This window comes from Amblyraja radiata, chromosome 10 (genome assembly GCF_010909765.2).
Source record: "Amblyraja radiata isolate CabotCenter1 chromosome 10, sAmbRad1.1.pri, whole genome shotgun sequence".
In the NCBI taxonomy this organism is placed as follows: Eukaryota; Metazoa; Chordata; class Chondrichthyes; order Rajiformes; family Rajidae; genus Amblyraja; species Amblyraja radiata.
Window position 1 is genome coordinate 7,493,288 of NC_045965.1, and position 23,246 is coordinate 7,516,533.

At 45.1% G+C, this 23,246-nt stretch overlaps 1 protein-coding gene and 1 pseudogene across 1 annotated transcript in view; both read right to left on the reverse strand.

Moving 5' to 3' along the window:
- The window catches only part of mfsd14a (major facilitator superfamily domain containing 14A), a 28,476-nt gene extending 10,598 nt beyond the window's left edge, over window positions 1-17,878 (reverse strand). The window contains exons 1-7 of the mRNA XM_033027943.1: window positions 17,728-17,878; window positions 16,861-16,956; window positions 13,679-13,741; window positions 11,873-12,000; window positions 9,735-9,849; window positions 7,839-8,057; window positions 1,244-1,357 (exon numbers count right to left, since the gene is read on the reverse strand). Of these exons, the coding sequence (XP_032883834.1) occupies window positions 1,244-1,357; window positions 7,839-8,057; window positions 9,735-9,849; window positions 11,873-12,000; window positions 13,679-13,741; window positions 16,861-16,956; window positions 17,728-17,811 (819 nt within the window). The 5' untranslated portion in view covers window positions 17,812-17,878. The remainder of the gene's footprint in view (window positions 1-1,243; window positions 1,358-7,838; window positions 8,058-9,734; window positions 9,850-11,872; window positions 12,001-13,678; window positions 13,742-16,860; window positions 16,957-17,727) is intronic.
- LOC116977484 lies at window positions 4,844-6,367 on the reverse strand (annotated as a pseudogene).
- Window positions 17,879-23,246: the final 5,368 nt, after the last annotated feature.

The following is a 23,246-nucleotide window of genomic DNA, read 5'->3' on the forward strand; positions in this document are numbered from 1 at the left end:
GATTATGTGCCATATGCGACGGCTGATGAGGTGAAAGGTGAGGACTAGGGGTCTCTGTCGCTAGTATTGTGAAATAAAGATTGAAACAACTCATTATCTGAAATTGAAGAAGACTATAAGGTGCCACACTGGAGGGAAAAGTGATGATCCTTCAACCTATGTTGAACTTCATTGCAAAAAAAATTAAAGACAGGGCTCAGTGTTGGATTGGGATGACAAATTAAGATGACAAGAGAAGTAAGAGAAGTATTTTTGTCCAAATTTTGACCCCGTGGCCTGCGTGCAGAGTAGTGTTAATGTGCAGGGATCGCTGGTCAATGCGGACTCAGTGGGCCGAAGGGCCTGTTTCCCCCACTATATCTCTAAACTTGGGACTGAACAGAAATGCTCCACAAAGTAGTCATCCAACGTGTCTGTGTGCTTTTCTGCAAGGGGGACACCCAAAAGCGATCAGTGAACGTGTCATGCTGCATTCTAGTTAATTGTAAAATACAATATGTTACATGCAACAAATGGCATTTAAGGAATCAATTGTTTTAAAAACTTAGCAGCAAGTTAGTACTTTGGTTAGGCCGCATTTGCCGTTCTGATCACTTCATTAGAGGAAGGATGTGGAGGCTGTGAAGAGGGTGCAGGAGAGGTTTACCAGAATGCTGCCTGGTTTTGGAGGATATTAGCTGTAAGGAGAGGTTGGACTAACTTGGATTGTTTTCTCTGGAATGTCATATGCTAAGGGGAGACCTGATGTTAGTATATAAAATTATTAGAGGCATAGATTGGATAGACAGAATTTTCCCTCAGGGTAGACATATCAAAGACTATGGGAATATTGAATGGAGATGTTCGGGGTAATTTTTGTTTTCCAGGGCGATGGGTGCTTGGGACGCACTATCAGGGTTGGTGGTAGAAGCAGATACTATAGTATCATTTAAGAAGCTTTTGGATAGGCACATGGATATGCAGGAAATGGAGGGATGTGGATCACGCGTGGGCAGAGATTAATTTAACTTTGCATCATGTTCAGCATGGACATTGTGGGCCACAGAGCCTGTTCCTGTGTTCTAAGTTGTCTAATAGCACCAATTTGTTGGGTGTGAATTAGTTCTTTCTCATTGTCCCAATGGACAGGAATTTGTGAAATACATAACCGTGTTCAGAATAGCTTTAAAACATTATTATTAATGATCAGCAATTATTTCTGGAGTGTCTGCAGGCTAAAAGATTTCCAAAATATTATTCATACCTGTCTGAGGTAAAGAAAAAAACTGGAATACTGCCCCGCTTCTGGCAGATAGGAGAGGAAAACTGTAATGCAGATAAGAAGAACTGTTGAATCTTGGCCGACCTTCTTGAGCGACTAGTGTAAAAAAAAATATTCACAGGCATTAGCTTCATCCAATACCTTCACTGCACAGCAGTTTTTAAAAAAATGTTTGAGAACTACATTGCTTTGATGATACATTCAGCTAGAGTAGTGCAAAGCACATTTGAAGGTATATAATACCAAGAAAACCAAACAGGCTTGCAAACATGCCATTTATGTGAAGCTCCTCTTACAATAATTAAAACAGCCTCAAAGGAGCATTTCTCCAAACTCTATCCATTCTGGAACTGAGCAAATCTGTAGTACTTTAGCTGTGAGTAGTAGTAACGAAACAGGGAAGCATGGCTATTCAGATTCAGATTCAGAAAACTTTATTGTCTGTCGTAACAGAAAATCTTCTTTGACGTGGCTCAACATACAACCAGGACAATGTACTGATAAGCAGTCATACAACACAGATTTCTGCGAGCACACACAGTGTGTATAGATCTTAAAAGCAAGTATAAAGATTAGAAACTGTAAAAATAGACAAGATAAAAGTTGTGGATACGTGTAAAGTGACAGTGCGTCAGGGTTAATTTGTCCCTTGTTCATTTTTTATTTAAGCTGTTTATGGCATTGGGTATGAATGTGTTTTTGTGGATGTTTTTCTTGGATAGGGGGACTTTATATCGGCGGCCTGATGGCAGAAGTTGGAAGGACTTGTGCAGGGGGTGGGTGGGATCCTGTGTAATGAGGTTGGCTTTCCTTTTAACTGCCTGGGTGTGGAGTACTGATAATTGATTTTGAGTTTTGCCAGTTATTTTACTTGCTTGATTGATGATCCGGGAAAGCTTTGATTTGTCTTTAACAGAGGTGAGGGTGAACCAGGATGTGATGTTAAAGGTGAGTACAGATTCTATAAGTGATTTATAGACAGCTGTTAAAATGTCCTGTCTGACATCAAAGCTCCTGAGTTTCCTCAGCAGGAACAGGCGTTGCTGTGCCTTCTTGTACACAGAGTCTGTGTGCTGGGAGAAGGACAGGCGGGTGTCAATCTCTGTGCCCAGGTATCTAAAGGCCTCTACCTGCTCAACTGTCTGCCCATTCAGCCTCAGAGGTTCAAAGAGAGGTTGGGGGGAAGATGTTCGCTTCCCCCCACAACACAGCTCCTTGGTCTTGGAGATGTTAAGCTCCAGAGAGCTCTCTTTGATCCACAGCATCTGGGTGTTGACCTGCTGATAGTAGGCAGCCAGAGAAGTGTGATCCTTGATGTGGGCCACCAGGGCCATATCGTCTGCATATTTAAAAGGGGAAATGTCACTGATTATTGTTTGTTATGTTGTTTGTGTAGATGGAAAATAAAATCGGTGATAAAACACAACCCTGGGGGACACCAGTGTTTAAAATCATGTTCTTGGATTTAAAACCATTTACCACCACATGCTGAGGCCGGTCCTGCAGGAAGTCTTTTATCCACAGGATAAGTGATGGGTTGACTTGTAGATCCAGAAGGCGGTTGCAGAGGGTGACCGTGTTGACTGTGTTAAAAGCGGAAGAAAAGTCCATAAATAAAATCCGTGTGTGGGGGTGTGGGGAGTCCAGCTGTCTGCTAACTGTGTCCAGGAGAGTCAAACAGGCATCCTCCACCCCACGCCTTGCCTTATAGGCAAACTGGAGTGGGTCAAGCCTGTCCACCACCATAGTAGTGAGGTGATCACTTACCACCCTCTCCATACACTTGGAAAGAATGGATGTGAGTGCCACCGGTCTGAAGTCCTTCATCTCCCTGGCGTTAGATTTCTTCTTGTGGGGGGAGGGGCAATTGCAGCTCAAACAAACAGGATTTTGGACCCCCCCCCAACATCCAGCTGATGTTTTACCACATGAGAATAAGCTTGAAGAGCAGTGCAAGGCTGAGATCAGGGCCTGTCCTGTTCTTTAGGGTTTCTCCATTTACCATATGGAATACTGAAAGGGAAAGGCGATGGCATCTGCTGCTTGGTCAACGGATTGTGGTTTGCTGATGTGATGGCCTTAGTTCAATTCTTATTTGAGGGAATTCACCTCTACCATCTTTTTAGGGGTCTACGTACCACCCAAGCAAATGGCATGTTGGAAGGGGGCGAATTATACTCAGTCGGCAATTCTATTGTCAGAGTGAACCCGGGTGTCCTTTTCATTATTGCTAGTGACTTCGATCACGCCATCATCAGGAATGTAGTCCCCAAATACGACCAGAAGCCTCCTGCTCCAAAAAGGTTGGGAACACTCTTGATTACAGCTACACTACCATCAAGAGCACCTATTGCTCCATTCCTCAGTCTTCTATCAAGCCGTCCGATAATCTGTAAGTACTTCTTTTGCCGGCTTACGTGAGATGACAATTAAGTGAGCAATACACCAGAGGTTTGATGAGGCCCCTTAAGGACTGCCTTGAGTCGGTGGACTGGAAAATGTTCAAGACCATTTCAGCCAGTCTGACTGAGTATGCCTCGTTTATCACCAGTTTCATCAAGAAATGTGTTGCCAACAGTTTTCCAACAAAGACAATGAGGATCTATCCTAACCAGAAACGTTGGATAAACAGAGACTGTTTAGATCCAAGGCTATCAAGGAAGTACCTGTACTGTACAGGGGGGTGGAGGGAGGGGGGGGGGGGTGGAGTGGGGAGGGGTGGAGGGTGGAGAGGGGGGAGTGTAGAGGGGAGTTGGAGGGGGGGAGGAGGGACGAGGAGGAGGGAGGGAGAGAGGGTAGGAGGGAAGGAGGAGGGGAGGAGGAGGAGGAGGAGGGGAGGAGGAGGAGGGAGGAGGAGGGGGTAGGATGAGCGGGGGAGGGGCCCTCCCTCTCTGCCCCCACTTCCTCACTGCCCTCCCTTCCTCTCTGCCCCCCCTCCCTCTCTAGGGAGTGGTGAATATTGGGACCTATGGGTGAGCGGTGGAGTATTGTGTTCAGGAACCAGCCCTCCCCTGTAACGCCGCGGCCCCACCACCCACCCCTCAATCTCTAACCCCATCCCTCTCCCTCTCCACCCCCCCCTCTCTAGTTGCACCTGCGCAGTTGGGGGTTACGTGCGAGTGTATAGGGCGGGGATGGGGTAAAAGGAGCGAATGATTATTAATATATCAAGGGGAGGGGTTAGTGTGTGTGTGTGTGTGTGTGTGTGTGTGTGTGTGTGTGGGGGGGTGGTTAGTGTGTGTGTGTGTGTGTGTGTGTGTGTGTGTGTGTGTGTGTGTGTGTGTGTGTGTGTGTGTGTGTGTGTGTGACGCCAAAGGCCTTCCCCCCCCTGCCCCACCCCGCAACCGCGCATTGAGGGGACGGGACCCAACGGGTCCACCTTGGTCTAGTGGCCTTTAAATATAGCGCTACCGGCCGCAGCGCTATGGGTTCTAAATAGAGCGCTACCGGCCGCAGCGCTATGTTCTAAATATAGCGCTACCGGCCACAGCACTATGGGCTTTAAATATAGCGCTACCGGCCACAGCGTTATTGGTTCTAAATATAGCGCTACGGGCCACAGCACTATGTTCTAAATATAGCGCTAACGGCCACAGCACTATGGGCTTTAAATATAGCGCTACCGGCCACAGAGCTATGTTCTAAATATAGCACTACCGGCCGCAGCGTTATTGGTTCTAAATATAGCGCTACGGGCCACAGCACTATGGGCTTTAAATAGAGCGCCATCGGCTGCAGCGCTATGGGTTCTAAATATAGCGCTACTGGCCGCAGCGTTATTGGTTCTAAATATAGCGCTACGGGCCACAGCACTATGGGCTTTAAATATAGCGCTAACGGCCACAGCTCTATGGGCTTTAAACAAAGCGCTATGGCCACAGCACTATGGGCCACAGACTGTTCGGACAAAATTCTCGTATAACATTCCACCCCTCAAACAGTCTGGTTACCCTCACATCCGGCCCGCAGGCAGTAACTCGTTGTATTCGGCTCACAGGGTGTAGTAAAGCCCAATCCGCACATACAACGTCGTAATATTATGACCAACAAGATTGTACCAATGTTCAGTCCCTAGTGCACCACTGTTGTCCACCAGCCTCCAAACATCCCGAAAGGCCACCATCCTCCCGAGGGATTGTAGTCGTGGTACTGTTCTCCGTCCCTTCGAATCTTCTCTATGGCTTCCTGGATGTGGTCAGCGAGGTTGGTGATGTTCTCTTTTACCCCACTCAGGGTCAAACCAGTCACCGAGTCTGTATGACCACGCATGGTGCAAATTAACTTGTTTTGTCGGAGGTCTCAAACCTTAATGCCGTCATCAATACCACCAGAGATAATCTGATCGCTTATGTCATTAAACGTTGCTGCCAGTACTTGGTACGTGTTTTGAAACATATTGATTACAGCCTTCTTCCGAATGTCCCATAGCTTCACTGTTTCTTAGTCGCTTCCTATACAGATCAACTGTGGTCCCCGTCGGGCTGGATAATATGCATTCACATTGTGTGACCTTTAAGCCTCTTGATCTTTTCACCCGTTTCACTGCCCCACACTGCTATAGTTTTGTCCCTTAATGCTGTAAAAAGCATGTTGCCATCTGTGTTATAATGCAATTCCACCACTGCTCCACTGTGACCTTCCAATGTAGCATAATTATCGCAGTCGCCATATACATTCCAAAACAATACGAGTTGATCAAATCCTGCAGATGTCAGTGTTGATCCATTCGAGTGAAATTTACAACAATAAACTTCTTCCTCGTGACCCATTAAAAGCATTAGAGGAGCTTGAAGACTCGAGCTTCTTGGTCCCATCTGCACCAAGGGCAGCAGCTCGTTGCGAGGGCGCTTGGCCTGCACCAGCACCATCTCGTTTGCAATTTCTTTTTACCAAGCATTTTTTATTCTATTGGTCAGATCTTGCTGACTACGCCAATTGTTTCAAGGGAACAGGTTCAAGGATCTGACTAGCAGAACAGAAAAAGGCTCACTCGCCTGTTTAGTGATAAATCAGTTTTATTGGCAAGAGATAACGGAGGCAGAGAGGTGTGCTGTTGTGAAATGGACTCTGTACATACCAAGACAAGTATTGCTTTTGTTCTAGAACATATTTCCCCATGTCCTATGTTCTAGAACAAAAATAATACTTGTCTTGGTATGTACGGGGTCCGTTTTACAACCTGCCTCCATCCTCAGCGCAGATCGCGACTCAGCCCGTTGGTGAACTCCTCTCGTACATGAACACTTCAGATTTATTGGCAAGAGAGAGAACAAAAATAATACTCGTCTTGGTATGCGCAGGGTCCGATTTATAGCAGAACACCTCTCTCTCCCTCTCTCTCAGCCTCCGCCCGCGGCGCTGATCGCGACTCAGCACATCAGTGAACCCCTCTCGTACATGAACTAACTTATGGCTTACTGGCGCCTGCCTTTACACAGGTAAGAAATCAGCTGTTGATATAACCGCCGGTAGGTCGTGGCAAGTAGCGCTGGTTCCAAATTGAAACTATAACCAATGGCAAGGGACTGCATCCCAGCCAGCCTCCCCCCCCCCCCCCCCCCCATTGGGACCAAAGTGCTGTCAGCCGTAGACTGGCGTGTAAAGCAATATACAGCGCTACAGACTTGGTACGTAAAGGTACTAAAAAAAACTTTATACTGAGCGCTGTTGGCTTAGTGTGTGGGAATTTAAACAAAGTACTGCCGGCTGTACAAATGTAGTGCTACCGGCAATAGCACTATGGGCTTTAAATATAGCACTATGGGTTTTAAACATAGCGTTATGGGTCACAGACTATTCGAGCAAAATTCTCATTTAACAGCATGTCTGTGAGGATTCTCTCATACCTCTACAGATGCACTATAGAAAGTATTTTGACGGGACGGATCTGGTATGGCAACTGCTTTGCACATGACCAATTGAATCTGCAGAGAAAGATAAGCACAGCCAAGTCTATTGCAGGCTCATAATTTCCTTACATCCAGTCCATCTTCATAGTGTGCTGCATCAGGAATGCTCCAAGTATCATCAAGGATGCCACGCCATTCCCTTGTCTCTCTTCTACATTTTGGGAGAAGATGCAGGAGCTCGAAAACCAGGATATCACAACTTAAAAAAGCTTCTTCGCCACTGATATCAGACTCCTGAATCAATCACCTCTTCAACACCCACTTCCCAGAGTTTCTACTACATACTTATTCTTAATTCTACCTCATTTGGTTATTCCATTATTGTACCTTAATATTCTTTAGCCCCATTTAGATTTTGCATTACAATCTCGCAGGTCAACATGGAATTACATTGCTCCCTGGTGTGTATGACAATAAACTATTTTAATCATTTATCAAATTAATACATTTTGGTTGGATGTTCATCACTCGAGTCAGAATAGGATAAAAATATACAAATGATTCATAATGCAAATTGAAGTGGTTGAAAGTTGAATTTCAAACGGGATGAAATCAGAGAACCTATTAAGATTTTAAATTTGGGCAAGTTAAACTCTCAACATAAATGTTTTTTTCAAAATGTCTTTCGCAATTCTAACACCTGATATGAAGAATACTGTCCCACTTACCGCAAATGGATCAGCTTGCTCCCAGGAGATCGGTGCTCCCCAAGATGAAGGGCGCATTTTTTCAGGTAGAGATTCTGGCACAGCCACCAATATGAAGCAAATATCCAGCAAAGCAATTGCTGTGGCAAGAATAACCACTAGATTGTCCCCATAAATTCCACCAAGATATGCACCAATGGCTGGGCTAGTAACCAAGCTTGCAGCAAATGTGGCTGAAACCTGGAAATAATAAAGATTAGTATACTTTGTGCAATTTAAAACACTAATTTATCTCAAGAGTAAGATGCCATGTTTGAGATCAAGTGAGCCATTCAACCAATCTGGTGCTTTAAAAATCATTTGTCGGGACGACAGATGGCACAATGGGCTAAGTGTTCGACTGGCAACCGGAAGGTAGCCGGTTCGAATCCCGCTTGGAGTGCATACTGTCGTTGTGTCCTTGGGCAAGACACTTCACCCACCTTTGCCTGTGTGTGAATGTGTGTGAATGTGTGTGAGTGATTGGTGGTGGTCGGAGGGGCCGTAGGCGCAGATTGGCAGCCACGCTTCCGTCAGTCTGCCCCAGGGCAGCTGTGGCTACAGAAGTAGCTTACCACCACCGAGTGTGACTGAGGAGTGAATGAATAATGCGATGTAAAGCGCCTTGAGTATTAGAAAGGCGCTATATAAATCCCATCCATTTGTCTGATCATACAGTAATTCCAAGATTATTTCCTTTATCTTTAATGAGTTATTTTGGATAACTAGACAGTGCTAGATTTCACAGCCAGTTGAGAGTGTTGCAGAGGGATTGAGGAGTGCAGGTACATAGTTCCTTGAAACTGCTTCCGGAAGTAGTTATGTTACAGGTGTACAAGACAGTGGTGAGGCCACATTTGGAGTATTGTGCTCAGTTTTGGTCACCCTCCTATGGGAAAGATGGTGTTAATCTGGAAAGAGTGCAGTGATGATTTACAAGGATGTTGCCAGGACTTGAGCGGCAAAGCTAGAGGGAGAGGTTGCGGAAGCTTGCCCTTTATTTATTGAAGCGCAGGAGGATGAGGGGTGATCTTATGGAGGTGTATATGATCATGAGGGGTATAGATAGGGTATATGCACAGAGCCTTTTACCCCGAGTTGTGGAATCAAGAACCAGAGGACATAGGTTTAAGGTGAAGGATGGAAGATTTAATAGAAACCGGAGGGACAACTTTTTCTTGCAGAGGGAGGTGGTATGTGGAACGAGCTTCCAGAGGAGGTAGTTGAGGCTGGTGCTATAACAGCATTTAAAAGACATTCTGGATAACTAAAAAGGCACCGTTAATATTCATTTTTTGAAAATATTTCAAAGGATATTATTCAGATTAAAATAAACAGATTGATAAATTTATTAACTATCTGAGCCAGCATGACAGTGAGAATGGAAAGCAGATTAAAGGAATAGACAAGATTATGGGAGTGGAAGACATCAAAAGAGAAACTCTTCCTCTGATTAGATAAGGATGAACAGAATTAAACAAGAGAGCCCCAGAGTTGGATCATGGAACAATTTGATCAAAACAAAGGAGACTGCAGTATCTCTGGAGAACATGACAGATGACGTTTCAGGTTGAGATCTGGTTCGTTACCTATATATGTTCTCCAGAAATGCTATCTGACCGGTGGTTGAGTTACTCCAGTACTTTGTGTCCATCTTTGGTATACACCAGCATCTGCAGTGTCTTTCTACACAATTTATAGCTATGGCCTGTGCTGCGCAATGAACAATTCAACTGGAAACATGGTGCCACATTATTGGAAGTCATTACCGAACATTTAATATTCTAAATAGAATTTTCCATTTTCTACCAAATATTAAACAATTTTCCTCTCGGTGTCATGAATTCTTAGTTCTGTATAATAATTCATTTTATTTACCAGTCCATAGGCCATACTTCTTTCATGTTCCTGTGTTATGTCTGCCACATACGCAAATACCACAGAGAAGGTTACAGCAAATACTCCAGATACAGAGATAACTGCAAAATACCACCTAAAGAAATAAATACAATTAGACATAATCATTTCCCCCAAAATAATAAGAAATATTATTCACTGGCAGGATTCCTAATGTATAGAAAGTATAGTACAAATGGATGCGAGAGGGAAGACTAAAATTATTTCTGAAAAGGTGATTGGAGAAATACTTGGAAAGGACCTAGCAAATGGCAGTAGGATTAAAGTAGATTGCATGCGAGTCATACAGCATGGAAACAGGCCCTTCACCCCAACCTACCCATGTTGACCAAGATGTCCCATCTACACTAGTCCCAACCGCCTGTGTTTGACCCATATCCCACTAAACATTTCCTATCAAAGTACTTGTCCAAATGTCTTTTAAATGCTGTTATAGCACCAGCCTCAACTACCTCCTCTGGAAGCTCGTTCCATATACCACCTCCCTCTGCAAGAAAAAGTTGTCCCTCAGGTTTCTATTAAATCTTCCATCCCTCACCTTAAACCTATGTCCTCTGGTTCTTGATTCCACAACTCGGGGTAAAAGGCTCTGTGCATATACCCTCTAGCTTTGCTGCTCAAGTCCTGGCAACATCCTTGTAAATCTTCACTGCACTGTTTCCAGATTAACAACCCATAGGAGGGCCAAAACTGAGCACAATACTCCAAATGTGGCCTTACCACTGTCTTGTACAACTGTAACATAACATCCCAACTGTTATACTCAGTACCCTCACTGATGAAGGCCAATGTATCAGAAGGCTTTTCGACCACTCACTCTACTTCTGGAAGCAGTTTCAAGGAACTATGTACCTGCACTCCTCAATTCCTCTGCAGCACTCTCAACTGGCTGTGAAATCTAGCACTGTCTAAATTGTCTAAACAGTCTAAACTACCTACCTAAAGGGAATTTAGGATTACCTTTGCCGGACAGGCTCCTGTAGCTTCTTATCACCATCTTGAACAATTGGGGTTGAGAAATAAATACCAAACTTCTGTTTCTAAAGCTCCTGCACAATCAACTGTGGTCATTTATCTTTGCTAAATAAAATTGGATCCCTTCATTTGTTTAGACGAGATGTCTGGTGAATGAATGGGTCCATGAGATAATTTCTTAAAATCATAAAATTTAGCACCGGAAAAGAAAAGGAAGCCTTTCAGCCTCTGAGATCCTGCCATTCACTGGCAGGTCCTGCCCTGGCTTGACCTCCCAAAAAGCCACACCTCTCATTTACCTGCATTAAACTTCATTAACCATTCCTCAGTCCACTTGACCAACTGATCAAGATCCTGCTGCAATTTTTGATAACCATTTTGATTATCTGCAGTACCATCCACATTAGCATAATCTGCAAATGTAGCAATTATGCCTTGTACATTCTGATCCAAATCGTTGAAATAAACCAAAAAACAAATATTGGCCCAACACCAATCTCTGAGGCACACCACTAATCAAAGGCCTCCTGTCCAAATTACAATCTTCCACCATCACCATCTGCCTCCTTCCACCAAGTCAATTTTCTATCCAGTCAGCTTGCTCTCTCTTTGGATCCCAAGTGATTGAACCTTCCAGAGTAGCCTACCATGCAGAATCTTATCAATGATAGAGAAGGCACTGGCTCTCATAGGCTGAAACGCTTCCTTTCCATTTCCGGTGCTAAATTTTATGATTTAAAGAAATTATGTAATGGATCCATTCATTCACTAGACATCCCTTCTAAATAAATGAAGGGATCCAATTTTATTCAGCAGAGATGAATAACTACAGTTGATTGTGCAGGAGCTTTCGAAACAGAAGTTCAGTATTTCTCAACCCCAATTGTTCAAGATGGTGTACAGCAGCCGATCTGGTAACACTAATCCTAAATTCCCTTTAGGTAGGTAGTTTAGACTGTTTAAGATAATAGTTTGGACAATTTAGACAATGATAGATTTGACAGTCAGTTGAGAGTGATGCTTATTGTGAACTTACAGGTACTTCTCATCCCATGGACGTTTTGTCTTTGCCCTTCAAGCAGGTTAAGTTTGCAACGTCAGTCTTTTACTTTCACCATACTTACCATGGACTAATTTTCATTAAAGGAATAGGAGCACAAGTGAAAAAGACGGTCAGCAACAGAAAAGATTTTCGACCCCAAACATCTGAAAGTGCACCTATCAAGGGTGCACTCAAAAACGACAGTAATCCCTGTAGAAAACAAACATAGACCTTTGTATCAATATGTTTTATTTTCTTTACATGGAAAATTAAAGAAATTACATTTGACCCCACCTTCGGGAACTGTACTAGAAAAGCTTTTCCCATTTAGTTTAGAGATAGTGTGGAAACAGGTCCTTCGGTCCACCAATTCCACCCCGACCATCGATCACCACTACACTAGCTCCATGTTATCCCACTTTTCACACCCTACACACTAGGGCTATTTAACAGAAGTAATTTAACCTACAAACCTGCATGTCTTTTGAATGTGGGAGGAAACTAGAGAAAACCTACGCGGTCACAGGGAGAAATACAAATTCCGCACAGGCAGCACCCGTGATCGATCAAATCCGGGTGTTTGGCACTGTAAGGCAGAAGATCAACCCTGCACCACTGTGCCGTATTCATGAAGTTATTGCAACAACAATAATTCTAACCAACAATAACAAGTAAACTATGTTTAAAGTTGCTACTTTGGTATAACCAAAAGATGAAAAGTAATTATTTATCACAAATCATTCCCCAGTTTATGAATGCCTGACTTATGTAGAGTCTATACATTGAAACAAGAAATTGGGAGACCAGCAGGACAGATTTGCCAGCTGCTACCGGGCGACTGTTCTTGAAACCAGCTGACATTTTGCGCATGTTAACCAAAAAAAACATTTTGGTTTTCATGCGCGTCCATTTTACTATCTAGAGACACGCTGTCTGGGCCAACAGTAGTGTCCTTGTTGAAACCACCAATTGCATTTAAAAGCTAAACACAAAGAGCTGGAGTCAATCAGCAGGTCAGATTGCATTTGTGGAGCAAATGGATAGGCAACGATTGGGGCAGAACCTTTATTCAGATTGATTATGGTAGGGTGGAGAAAGCTGGAAAAAAGATGGGGGCAGAACAAAGCCTGGCAAGTGGTAGTAGGATACAGGTGAAGGGGGGTTTGAAAGGCTAGAGTTGAAAGGGAGACAAAAGGGTGTCAGATAAGGATTGAAGAGGAATGAAATGTAAAGCCAGAAGGAGGGATATAAGTGCAAGGGGACAGGATAGTGGGAGCAATAATGGGTGCACATTGGGTGGGGCTCACAGGAAAGAAAGAGGTTCTTTCTCAGAATTGGAGAATTCAATGTACATAACGTTGAATTGTAAGCTACCCAAGCAGAATACGAGGTACTGTTCCTCCAGTTTGCACGTGGCCTCACTCTGTCAGTGGAGAAGGGCCCAGGACAGAAAGCTCAACATGAGAATAGGAAGGAGAGTTAAAATGGTTAGCAACCGGGAGATCCAGCAGATCTTCTCAGATCTTTTATAGCATTTAAAACCTCAGCTGCAGTAAAATCTTAAAAAATATTAGCCCCAGATGGGCTCATGTTGAATTTGTTAAAAACACCTTTATAATGAAGAATGACAAAACAAAATTTAAAATGTGTCTATGGGCTATTTATTCCCAACTCTACAAGCATTTTCGGCAACGTGGGAACTTGGTTCGTGGCCACATTAGTTTGGGTTACAAACAGTTCTCAGGAATGGAACTCTGTGTAACCCAGGGAAGACCTGTGTGCAGTTTCATTCTTGTAATAAAAAAAAGTCAAGAACACAACTCTTACATTTGCAATCAGTTTTGCCTAAAAGGAACAATTTACCAAATTCACAAAAATCCAGTCTTACCTTTACACCCTGGATTAAGCCATTCATCAAGAATGTATGCTTGGGAAATGTCTCATGCAAGACCTAGGGAATAGGATAAATCGAGATACCATCACAATGTTAGCTTATTAGTATAAAAAATAGATTGACAAGCAACCTGACCTGCTCATCACCTTTGCAGAAAATTCGAATTTTTATCCAGTTATTATAATAACAAAGTGAAAAGAATGTGTAATAAATTCAGAAATCTGCAGTAGATTAATGTTAGACCCCAGGTTTTAAGTACCACTTTTTAAACACATGAGAACCTTTATTCCTTCACTTTCCTTACTGGCTGAGTACATAAATATGTGGCATAAAAGTCCTGAGTTCAGTCACTTGCCGGTGCTGAATTAACAAGCCTAACTACAAGAAGAGAGAAACAAGGGACTGCAGATGCTGGAATCTTGAGTATAACACAAAGTGCTGGAGTAACTCGACAGGTCAGGCAGCATCTCTGGAGGAGACGTTTTGGGCCAGAACTCTACTTCAGACCGGTTGTAATGGGGAGGAGAAAGCTGGAAAGGGAGTGGAAGTGATCGGGGCAACAGATGAAAGGGGTTTTGATTGGCAGATGGGTGGACAAAGCTGGCCAGGGTGACGGTGATCAGGATCAGTGACCCAGGTGGACATTCAGTGTGCTCGGCCTGTGGGCAGTCAGGGAGGTGGTGACCAGTGTGGTGGGCCCAGTCTGTGGGCAGTCAGGGGGTGGTGACCAGCATGGTGGCCTGGCCTGTGGGTAGTCAAGGAGGTGGTGATTGGTGTTGTCAGTGGGCATGGCTTGCAGGCACCCATTTAGGTAGTGACCAACATCGGTGACCCCATCCAGGGAGACAGTGTGCATTGGTGCCGGTGGGCGTGTCTTCTGACAGCAATGACGTTGCAGGAGTTGTGGCGGTCAGATGCACAGTCCCATTCAGCACTGGGGGGGGTCTGGCTTGAGAGCAGTTAGGAACGTGGCTGGGTCGAGGAGTATCGGTGGGGGGGCCTGGTTTGGATAGGGCAAGTTGTGATCGATCCTTGGTGGGGGTCAGGTAAGTGATGAACTGTTCATTGAAGGTCCATGCCACGTCTGGGTGAGTGCGGCCCAGAGCCGGAGGAGCAACTGAACAATGGCCTGAAGGTACCATCACATGGCAGAGAGGGTAGAAGGCGGTAGAGAGGGAGACCTGTTGAGAGAGTGGTGGATGGAGTGCAGATACTTTAGATCATGGTTGAGCATGAACTGCGAGGCCTGGAAGCTGGAAGCCGGAAGCCAGGTGTCACAGGCAATACCGAGGAAGAATGTGGTTGTGGTATTGAATCAAGGTCAGAGCGTAGTCAAAGAGCAGGACAAAGCTAGGGAATGTAGGGAGGGGAGAAATCGGTGCAAGTCCAGGTGAGTATAGCGTAGAGGGGTTGGGGGTGTGTTTGGTAGTTATCTAACATTGGAGAATACAAAGTTCATACCATTGGGTTGTAAGCTACCCAATGCTGTTTCTACAGTTTATCTGGTGAACATGGTATTCTGGATATGGCATCCTGTACATCAGCGAGATCAAACAACCGTTGCGCCCGAACACGCGTTCAGGTGATCCACTCGGACCAAACCTGTGCTGCGCTTGGCAGGGATACCATCGCCTACGTGCAGGACTCAGATGGGTGGACACCTGCTTCGACCAGAAAGCCTTAGACAGGATATCGCACACATATATGATGGATGTGTTCTCCAAAATGGGCTTTGGGGAGGGCTTCCCATCCAGGAGATGGATCCAACTGCTCTACACTGATATCTGTAGGGCAGTCCAAATCAATGAGTGGGAAATGGATGGTTTCCCCATCGGGTCTGGAGTCAGGAAGGGTTGCCCACTCGCTCTTCAATTGTTTGTGTACGGCATAGAACCCTTGTTGAATCCATCACGAAGGATGCGAGCATAAGCAGAGTGACATTACCAGGCAGAGGGAACATTAATGGATGATGTTGCCATCTTTTGCTTGGATTCACGGTCAGCCCACAGATTGATCAGCATCTGCGACCAATTTGAATTGGCATTGGGAACCAGAGTCAATCGCAAGAAGAGCGAGGCTACGCTCTTCGGCAACTGGCCCGACCGATCTTCCGTCCCCATCACCATCAGGTCCGACTACCTGAAGGTGCTGAGGATTTGGTTCGGAGGGGCGAAATCACCAGGTATTGGCTGAACAAGCGGTGACCAAAGTCGGGTCAAAACTGGGATTGTAGAAACACTGTTCTCTCTCGATAACTGGAAAAAAATCTGGTCATCAGATGCAATGGTGTTCTTGGGGCTGCTGTACTTGCTGCAAGTGTGGCTCGTCCAACACTCATCTGCCTCGGTGGTCACCCGGGCCATCCTCCAGTTCTTCTGGGTAGCAAAGATGGAGTGGCTCCGACGGGTCATGATGAACAAGTCGGCAGACAATGGGGGCAAAGGCGTGCCCAACATCACTTTCATTCTGATGACCGTCTTCGTGTGTGGCTGCATCAAGCTGTGAGTAGAGCCAAGTTCATCCCAAACAGCTCCGTAACAGAGGACTCTCCGAATTACAGCTGTTCGAAGATCATTAACTTGGTATAAATAACGCTCTTTCCGAAGCTGCCCGAAACTCGTCCTCCCAGCAGAGTGAGATATCTGTCAAGGAATGTTTCCGAATGGTCCATTCCAGACTGCAGGAGTACGTGCTGATGGACTTGCTGACTTGGTGCAGCCAACAAAGCTGATCCCATTTGCCTATGCTTGGCCGATATGTCTCTAAAACTTTGCTCTGCAAATAACTGTGCAGATGTTTTTTAAATGTTGTACCTGCCTCAATCAGTCCCTCTGGCAACACGTTATATGTACGTACCACTCCGTATGAAAACGTTGCACCTCAAGTTCCTATTAAAAATTTCCTCTCTCACCTTAAGCAACTCCCACAAGTTGTTGATTTCTGTTCTCTGTGAAAAAGACCATGCATTCATTTTATATTGTATTTGCCCTTATGATTTGACACACACAGACTGCCCAACCTATACTTATAACTCAGGCCCTCGAGTATTGGCACTATGTTCATAAATCTTTTCTGCATCCTTTCCAGCTTAATATAATCTTTCCTATAGCAGATTGCCTATACTCCCAGTATAGCCTCAATCATTTTACTTCTCACAAAATATAATTGAAACTTACCACTAATGTCGGTGCTGTCAGAAGACCCCAAGCAAAGAACTCCAGAAATATTACTATCACCGCATGGTATATACTTGGTGCACCTATTCCTTGAGGCTACGAAAAGAAAATACAAATCATGTAGCATGTTGAATTAATCAAATCACTTACAAATTTGGAACAAATAGTGTGGTGCCACGTATGAACAAGCATTCTAAAGTACAGTACCTAGATAATATCCATACCAATTTGAATACGATAGGGTTTCTTATCAAGACACAAAGACATTCGTCGTGGCTTATCCCAATTCACACTGACTTTGATGCTGGCGGGGGAACTCTCGACAAGACAGGACCCGGGAACCGTGTATTAAAAGACGCCGCAGCAACGAGTCTTCAGATGGACGCAGGTCTGGAGTTACTGGACCGCAAGTTAATGGGACACTTAGTAATCGCCAGGCTCAGCGAGCGGCACAGCGGTAGAGTTGCTGCCTTCCAGCTGCAGTGACCCGGGTTCAATGCTGATTACGAGTGCTTTCAGTACGGACTTTGTCCGTTCTCCCTGTGACCGCGTGGGTTTTCCCCGGGTGCTCCGGGTTCCTCCCACACTCTGAAGAAGGGGACAGGGTTGTAGGCTAATTCGCTTCTGTATAATTGTAAAGTGTCCCTAATGTGTGTAGGGGTAGCGTTAGTGTGCGGGGATGGCTGGTGTGTGCGGACTCGGTGGGCCGTATGTAGGGCCTGTTTCTGCGCTGTATCTCTAAACTCAATAAAGTGTCCGCCGCTTCCTTCACACCAGCGGCCGGCGCTCAGGAGCGAGGAGCCCGACGGCCACCGAGCGGCCAAACTCTCCCCTAACCATCCATCCCCACCCAGCGGCGCCGCTCACCGTGCCGCCGTCCTTGATGATGATCTTCTTGGCCAGCTTGATGCTTCGGTGGAGCCGCTGCTTTTGCTTCTTGCCGGGCATCATAGCGCCGCCGCCATGGTGACCGCGTCACTCACCCCGCAACCGCCCCGCGTCACTCGCCCCGCACGCAGCGTAAAACGTCACCGCGCAACCGCCCTGCGTCACTCACCCCGCAACACTCGCCCCGCACGCAGCGTAAAACGTCACCGCGCCTCCGCCCCGCCCACGGGCCCAGCACGTGACCGACCGCCCGTCATTCACGCGGGTTCACCCCGCCGTGTCCGACACACGCTGCAGAGCAAATATACTGGAGCAAGAGACAGACCCAAAACGCTGGAGTAACCCAGCGGGTCAGGCAGCATCTCTGGAGAACATGCATAGTGCTGGAGTAACCCAGTGGACTGGGCAGCATCTCTGGAGAACATGCATAGTGCTGGAGTAACCCAGTGGACTGGGCAGCATCTCTGGAGAACATGCACAGTGCTGGAGTAACGCAGCGGGTCAGGCAGCATCTCTGGAGAACATGCACAGTGCTGGAGTAACCCAGTGGACTGGGCAGCATCTCTGGAGAACATGCACAGTGCTGGAGTAACGCAGCGGGTCAGGCAGCATCTCTGGAGAACATGCACAGTGCTGGAGTAACCCAGTGGACTGGGCAGCATCTCTGGAGAACATGCATAGTGCTGGTAGACAAAAGAGCTGGAGAAACTCAGCGGATGGAGCGAAGGAATAGGAGACGTTTCGGGTCGAGACCCTTCTTCAGACTGATGGAGTAACTCAGTGGGCGAAGCAACATCTCTGGAAAACATGCATAGTGCTGGAGTAACCCAGTGGATCAGACAGCATATCTGGAGAACATGCATAGTGCTGGCGTAAGTCAATGGGTCAGGCAGCATCTCTGGCGAACATGCATAGTGCTGGAGTACCCCAGCGAGTCAGGCAGCATGTCTGGAGAATATGCTTAATGCTGGAGTCTCCCAGCGGATCAGGCAGCATCACTGGAAAACATGCATAGTGCTGGAGTAACCCAGTGGGTCAGGCTACATTCCTAGAGAACTTGCATAGGGGATATTTCAGGTCAGGACCCTTCAGGCTGAGTCAGGAGAGGGAATTGAGAGATATGAAAATGTTGGCTGAGGGGATGGTGACAACGAGGCATACAATCAGTAATACCAGTAAATTTCCTCTCCCCGACTCAGTCTGAAGAAGGGCATCGACCCGAAACGTCACCCATCCCTTCTCTCCAGAGATGCTGCCTGTCCCTCCAGAATGCTGCCTGGCTTAGACAGTCTCGGCTACAGGGAGAGGTTGGATGGACTTGGATTGGTTTTCTCTGGAACGTCAGATGTTGAGGAGAGACTTGATCGAGGTGTATAAAATTCTGAGAGGCATTGATTGTCAGAATCTTTTTTTCCCCAGGTTGGAAATGTCCAACACTAGAGGGCATAGCTATTAGGTGAGATGGGGAAAGTTTAATGGAAATGTACAGGGCAAGTTTCTTTTACGTAGAAAGTGGCGAGACCTGGAACGTATTGCAAGGGGTGGTGCAGGTAGATATGACTGACATTTAAAAATATATATATTTTTTTTAATTTGTATTTTTATTTGAAGCAATGTACAGTAGTATAGACTGCGGCATATGACAAAAATACATTTAATGTACATCTTCTATTTTAAATTTAACAAGAGAGAAGTAGAACAAGAGAGAAAGAGTAGGAAAGAGAGAAAGTGAGAGAAATAGTGACGTGTAAACCCCTAGACTAGCAGATGGTGCAGTCCAGGAGTGAACGAGTAAAAGCCTATAGAAGAGTAAGAAGACAAAAACCAAAAATAATAAAGAAAAAGAAAAAAAGAGACCCTCATGTGTTGATGTAGACAGTGACATTTAAGAGGCTTTTAGATGGGCACATGGCAGTGCAGTGAATTGAGGGATATGGATCATGTGCAGGCAGACGAGATCAGTTCAGCTCGGCATCCTGTTTGGCACAAACACTGTGGGCCAAAGGGCACGTTCCTGTGCTGTACTGTTCTATTTTACATGAGGTTGAGTCATCTTGCTGTTAAAGATTCCGTATGATGTTGATGTTGCGAAGTTAATAATTTAACATAGATGCCAGCACTGAAATGTTTCAAGTTTTATAATATATTGGTTATTGTATGATATGCATTTGGTCTGCTGAAAGTTGATCTGGACCCTATTCAAAGATGTAATCTGATTTAGTTTTACATATCCTATTTGCATCCAAACTATTATTCCTTTAAGAATGGAAAATTACACTACTTGGGAGGGTTATGTTTACCTGTTCATTTTTATATTGGGTTATGTCCTTGCTCGTGCAAGTAAAATTAATTTATTTTGCTTCATAAAACTTAATCATTTATTTAAAATTGAATGGCTATTTTATTTCCTACATTTTCACAAAATATTTGTACCTTTTCGATTTTGCTCCTTAAAAATTAGTTGATTATACATTAACCATACTGACAATATCCTGAGTTCAATTTCCCCACAACGATCCATTGTTTGTTAAATTGGCAGTTTGATATCAAGTTTGGGTGTTTTTTGCAGGAAGCAGAAATGCAAGATGCTGAAAATGCTTGAAACTTCAACAAAACAAACTGCTGGATGACTTGAAGGTGTCAGGCAGCATCTTTGTAGCAAAATGGACAGATGATGTGCTGTCAATGTACCTTGGATCAGTTAACTCTGAGATTATCTTCTCAAGGTAAATTCTCCTTGGTACTGTAATTTGATGCACTCTGTAACAAGGCTAGTATATTCAATATAATTTGTGGTCAGATAACTCGGAATGAATTGTTTCTTGCTATGCAAGGGTTTTTTTTCAGTGCATTGATAATGGTGATAAGAGAGTGCAGATGCTGGAAAATGCAAAATACAAAGGGAACTGGGTTTGGCAGAAGCTGTGGAGAATTTCAGATCGGTACCTTTCTTCAGAGTGCTGGAATGTGGGGAGAAAGCTGAAATGGAGAGGTGGGCATGGGACAAAGACTCACTAGTGATAGGTAGATACGGGGATGGGTGTTTGATAGAGTTAGTGACTAAGGCTAGAGGAGAAAAGGAGACAAAAGGTTATCAGATAAGGAAAGGAGTGAAAGGTAAACCCTGAGGGAGGGATACAAAGAGGGCAGCGGCCTACAGGGGAGCCGCTGAGTCGGTCCCCCGTGGCTGAATGCAAGACCCTGCGGCCTGCAGAGCCTGCCCGAGCTCCTCCTCTGAAGATCAGAGACTGGGAGGATGGAGCTGGCAACAACGAACACGACGGGCTAGGAGCAAGTCCGGTAGAAGAGGTACCAGGATCTGGCCTACTGCTCCTTCAAGGTAACTGCGGGAGCCCCCCCCCCGGCGCAAAGATGGACGGGTGAGGAGAGAGACCTCAGTTCGCTGGTCGATCCACATGTCCAAGGAAGGAGATGGCTGGAGGCCCTCAGCAGCCTGGGGCTTGCTTGGAACACGGATTGCTCATAATAGCTAAAGCGCAGGCTGGATTTTGAAAATGACACCAAATCATCTTGCCTCTTGCACGCAGTAACAGTCGACTACTTCTGTCCAATTTGCTAATTGGGAATGTGCTTAGGTATGGCAATACTCTACTGGACTGTTCGTAAGAAAATAATTTCACTGTGTGTTTGTACTTTGCACATGTGATGATAAAAGCACCATTGATATAAAAGGGGAATGGAGACTCGGGGATGGGAGGGGAAAGGAGCAGGGTGTCTGGGGTGGTGGGAGAAATGTATGCACAGCAGGGGTGGTGTGACCATGGAGGTATTACTTGAAATTGGAGAACACAATGCTCGTACCATTGACAGACACAAAGGAGTAACTCAGCGGGTCAGGCCGCTTCACTGGAGAACATGGATAGGTGAGTTTCCCCGAACCATAGTGTCCTTTTTTTTTATAAACCAGTATCTATAGTTTCTTGTTTCTACTTGGAAATTGCTGACTACACTCTTTATTTGTGAATTATTCTCAGCAACAATTCTTTAGTTTCATTTTGTTGACATCTCAGAACTTAATGTGGCATACAGTTTCAACATGAAAGATGGCACTTAAGGATAGTGTTCAGATCAGGAGGAGAGCAGGATTGTAAATGTGGGAGCAGGCAGAGCAGAGATAATCGATTGCAGGAATTATTCTGGCTGCACCAGGAAATAAACACCTGAACCATGGATTCAGAGTAACTCACAAGAAAACCACTGAAAAAAATGGTGCTAGAGGAACTTAAGAGGGTCAAGCAGCATATGTAGGGGGGAAATAGACTGATGACGTTTATGGTTGGGTCCTTCATCAATATCCTTTCTCACCTCTTCAAAAACTCAATCAAATGTGACATGACCTGTCATGTACAAAGCAGTGCTGGCTATCCTTAATGAACCCATTCTTTTCTGAATGGGCGTAAATCTTGTCGAGTCGCAGAGTGATATAGTGTGGAAATAGACCCTTCAGCCCAACTTGCCTACACTGGCCAACATGTCCTACCTGCCTGTGCTTGGTCCATATCCCTCCAAACCTGTCCTACTCATGTACCTGTCTAACTGTTTCTTGAATGTTGGGATAGTCCCATCCTCAACTACCTCTTCTTGCAGCTTGTTCCACACACCCACCACCCTTTGTGTGAAAAAGTTACCCCTATTAAATCTTTCCCCTTCACCTTGAACCTATGTCCTCAGGTCCTCGATTCCCCTACTCCGGGCAAGAGACTGTGCATCAACCCGATCTATTCCCTTCATGATTTTTATATTTTTTATTAGAAGCAATTGTACAAAGATAAGGCATTTGGCATCTAAAATTATACAATTATTGTACAGCTTCATTTTTAACCATATAACCTGAAAATTAAAGAAGAGAAGAAAGAGAGAACAAGAGAGGGAGAAAGTGAGGTGAAAAGATAGCTCGAAAAAGCACATAGAAAAGACCCCTAGACTACCAAAGTAGTGTGGCCAAAAAGATTGATAACTCTCTGGATTAAAAAGTTTTTCCTCATCTCAGTCTTAAATGGCCTACCCCTTATTCTTAAACAGTGACCCCTGGTTCTGGACTCCCCCAACTCCGGGAATTTTTTTCCTGCATTAACCGTCTCCAATCCTGTCTAGAATTTTACATGTTTCTTTAAAATACCCTCTCATCCTTCTAAATTCCAGTGGATACAAGCCCAGTCGACCCATTCTTTCATCAAACGTCAGCCCTGCCATCCCGGGAATTAACCTGGTGAACCTACGCTGCATTCCCTCAATAGCAATAATGTCCTTCCGCAAATTAGGAGACCAAAATTGCACACAATACTCCAGGTGCGGTCTCACTAGGGCCCTGTACAACTGCAGTATGACCTTCTTGCTCCTAAACTCAAATCCTCTTGCAATGAAGGCCAACATGCCATTAGCTTTCTTTACTGCCTGCTGTACCTGCATGCTTACTTTCAGTGGCTGATGTACAAGCACACCCAGGTCTCGTTGCATCTCCCCTTCCCCTAATCTGA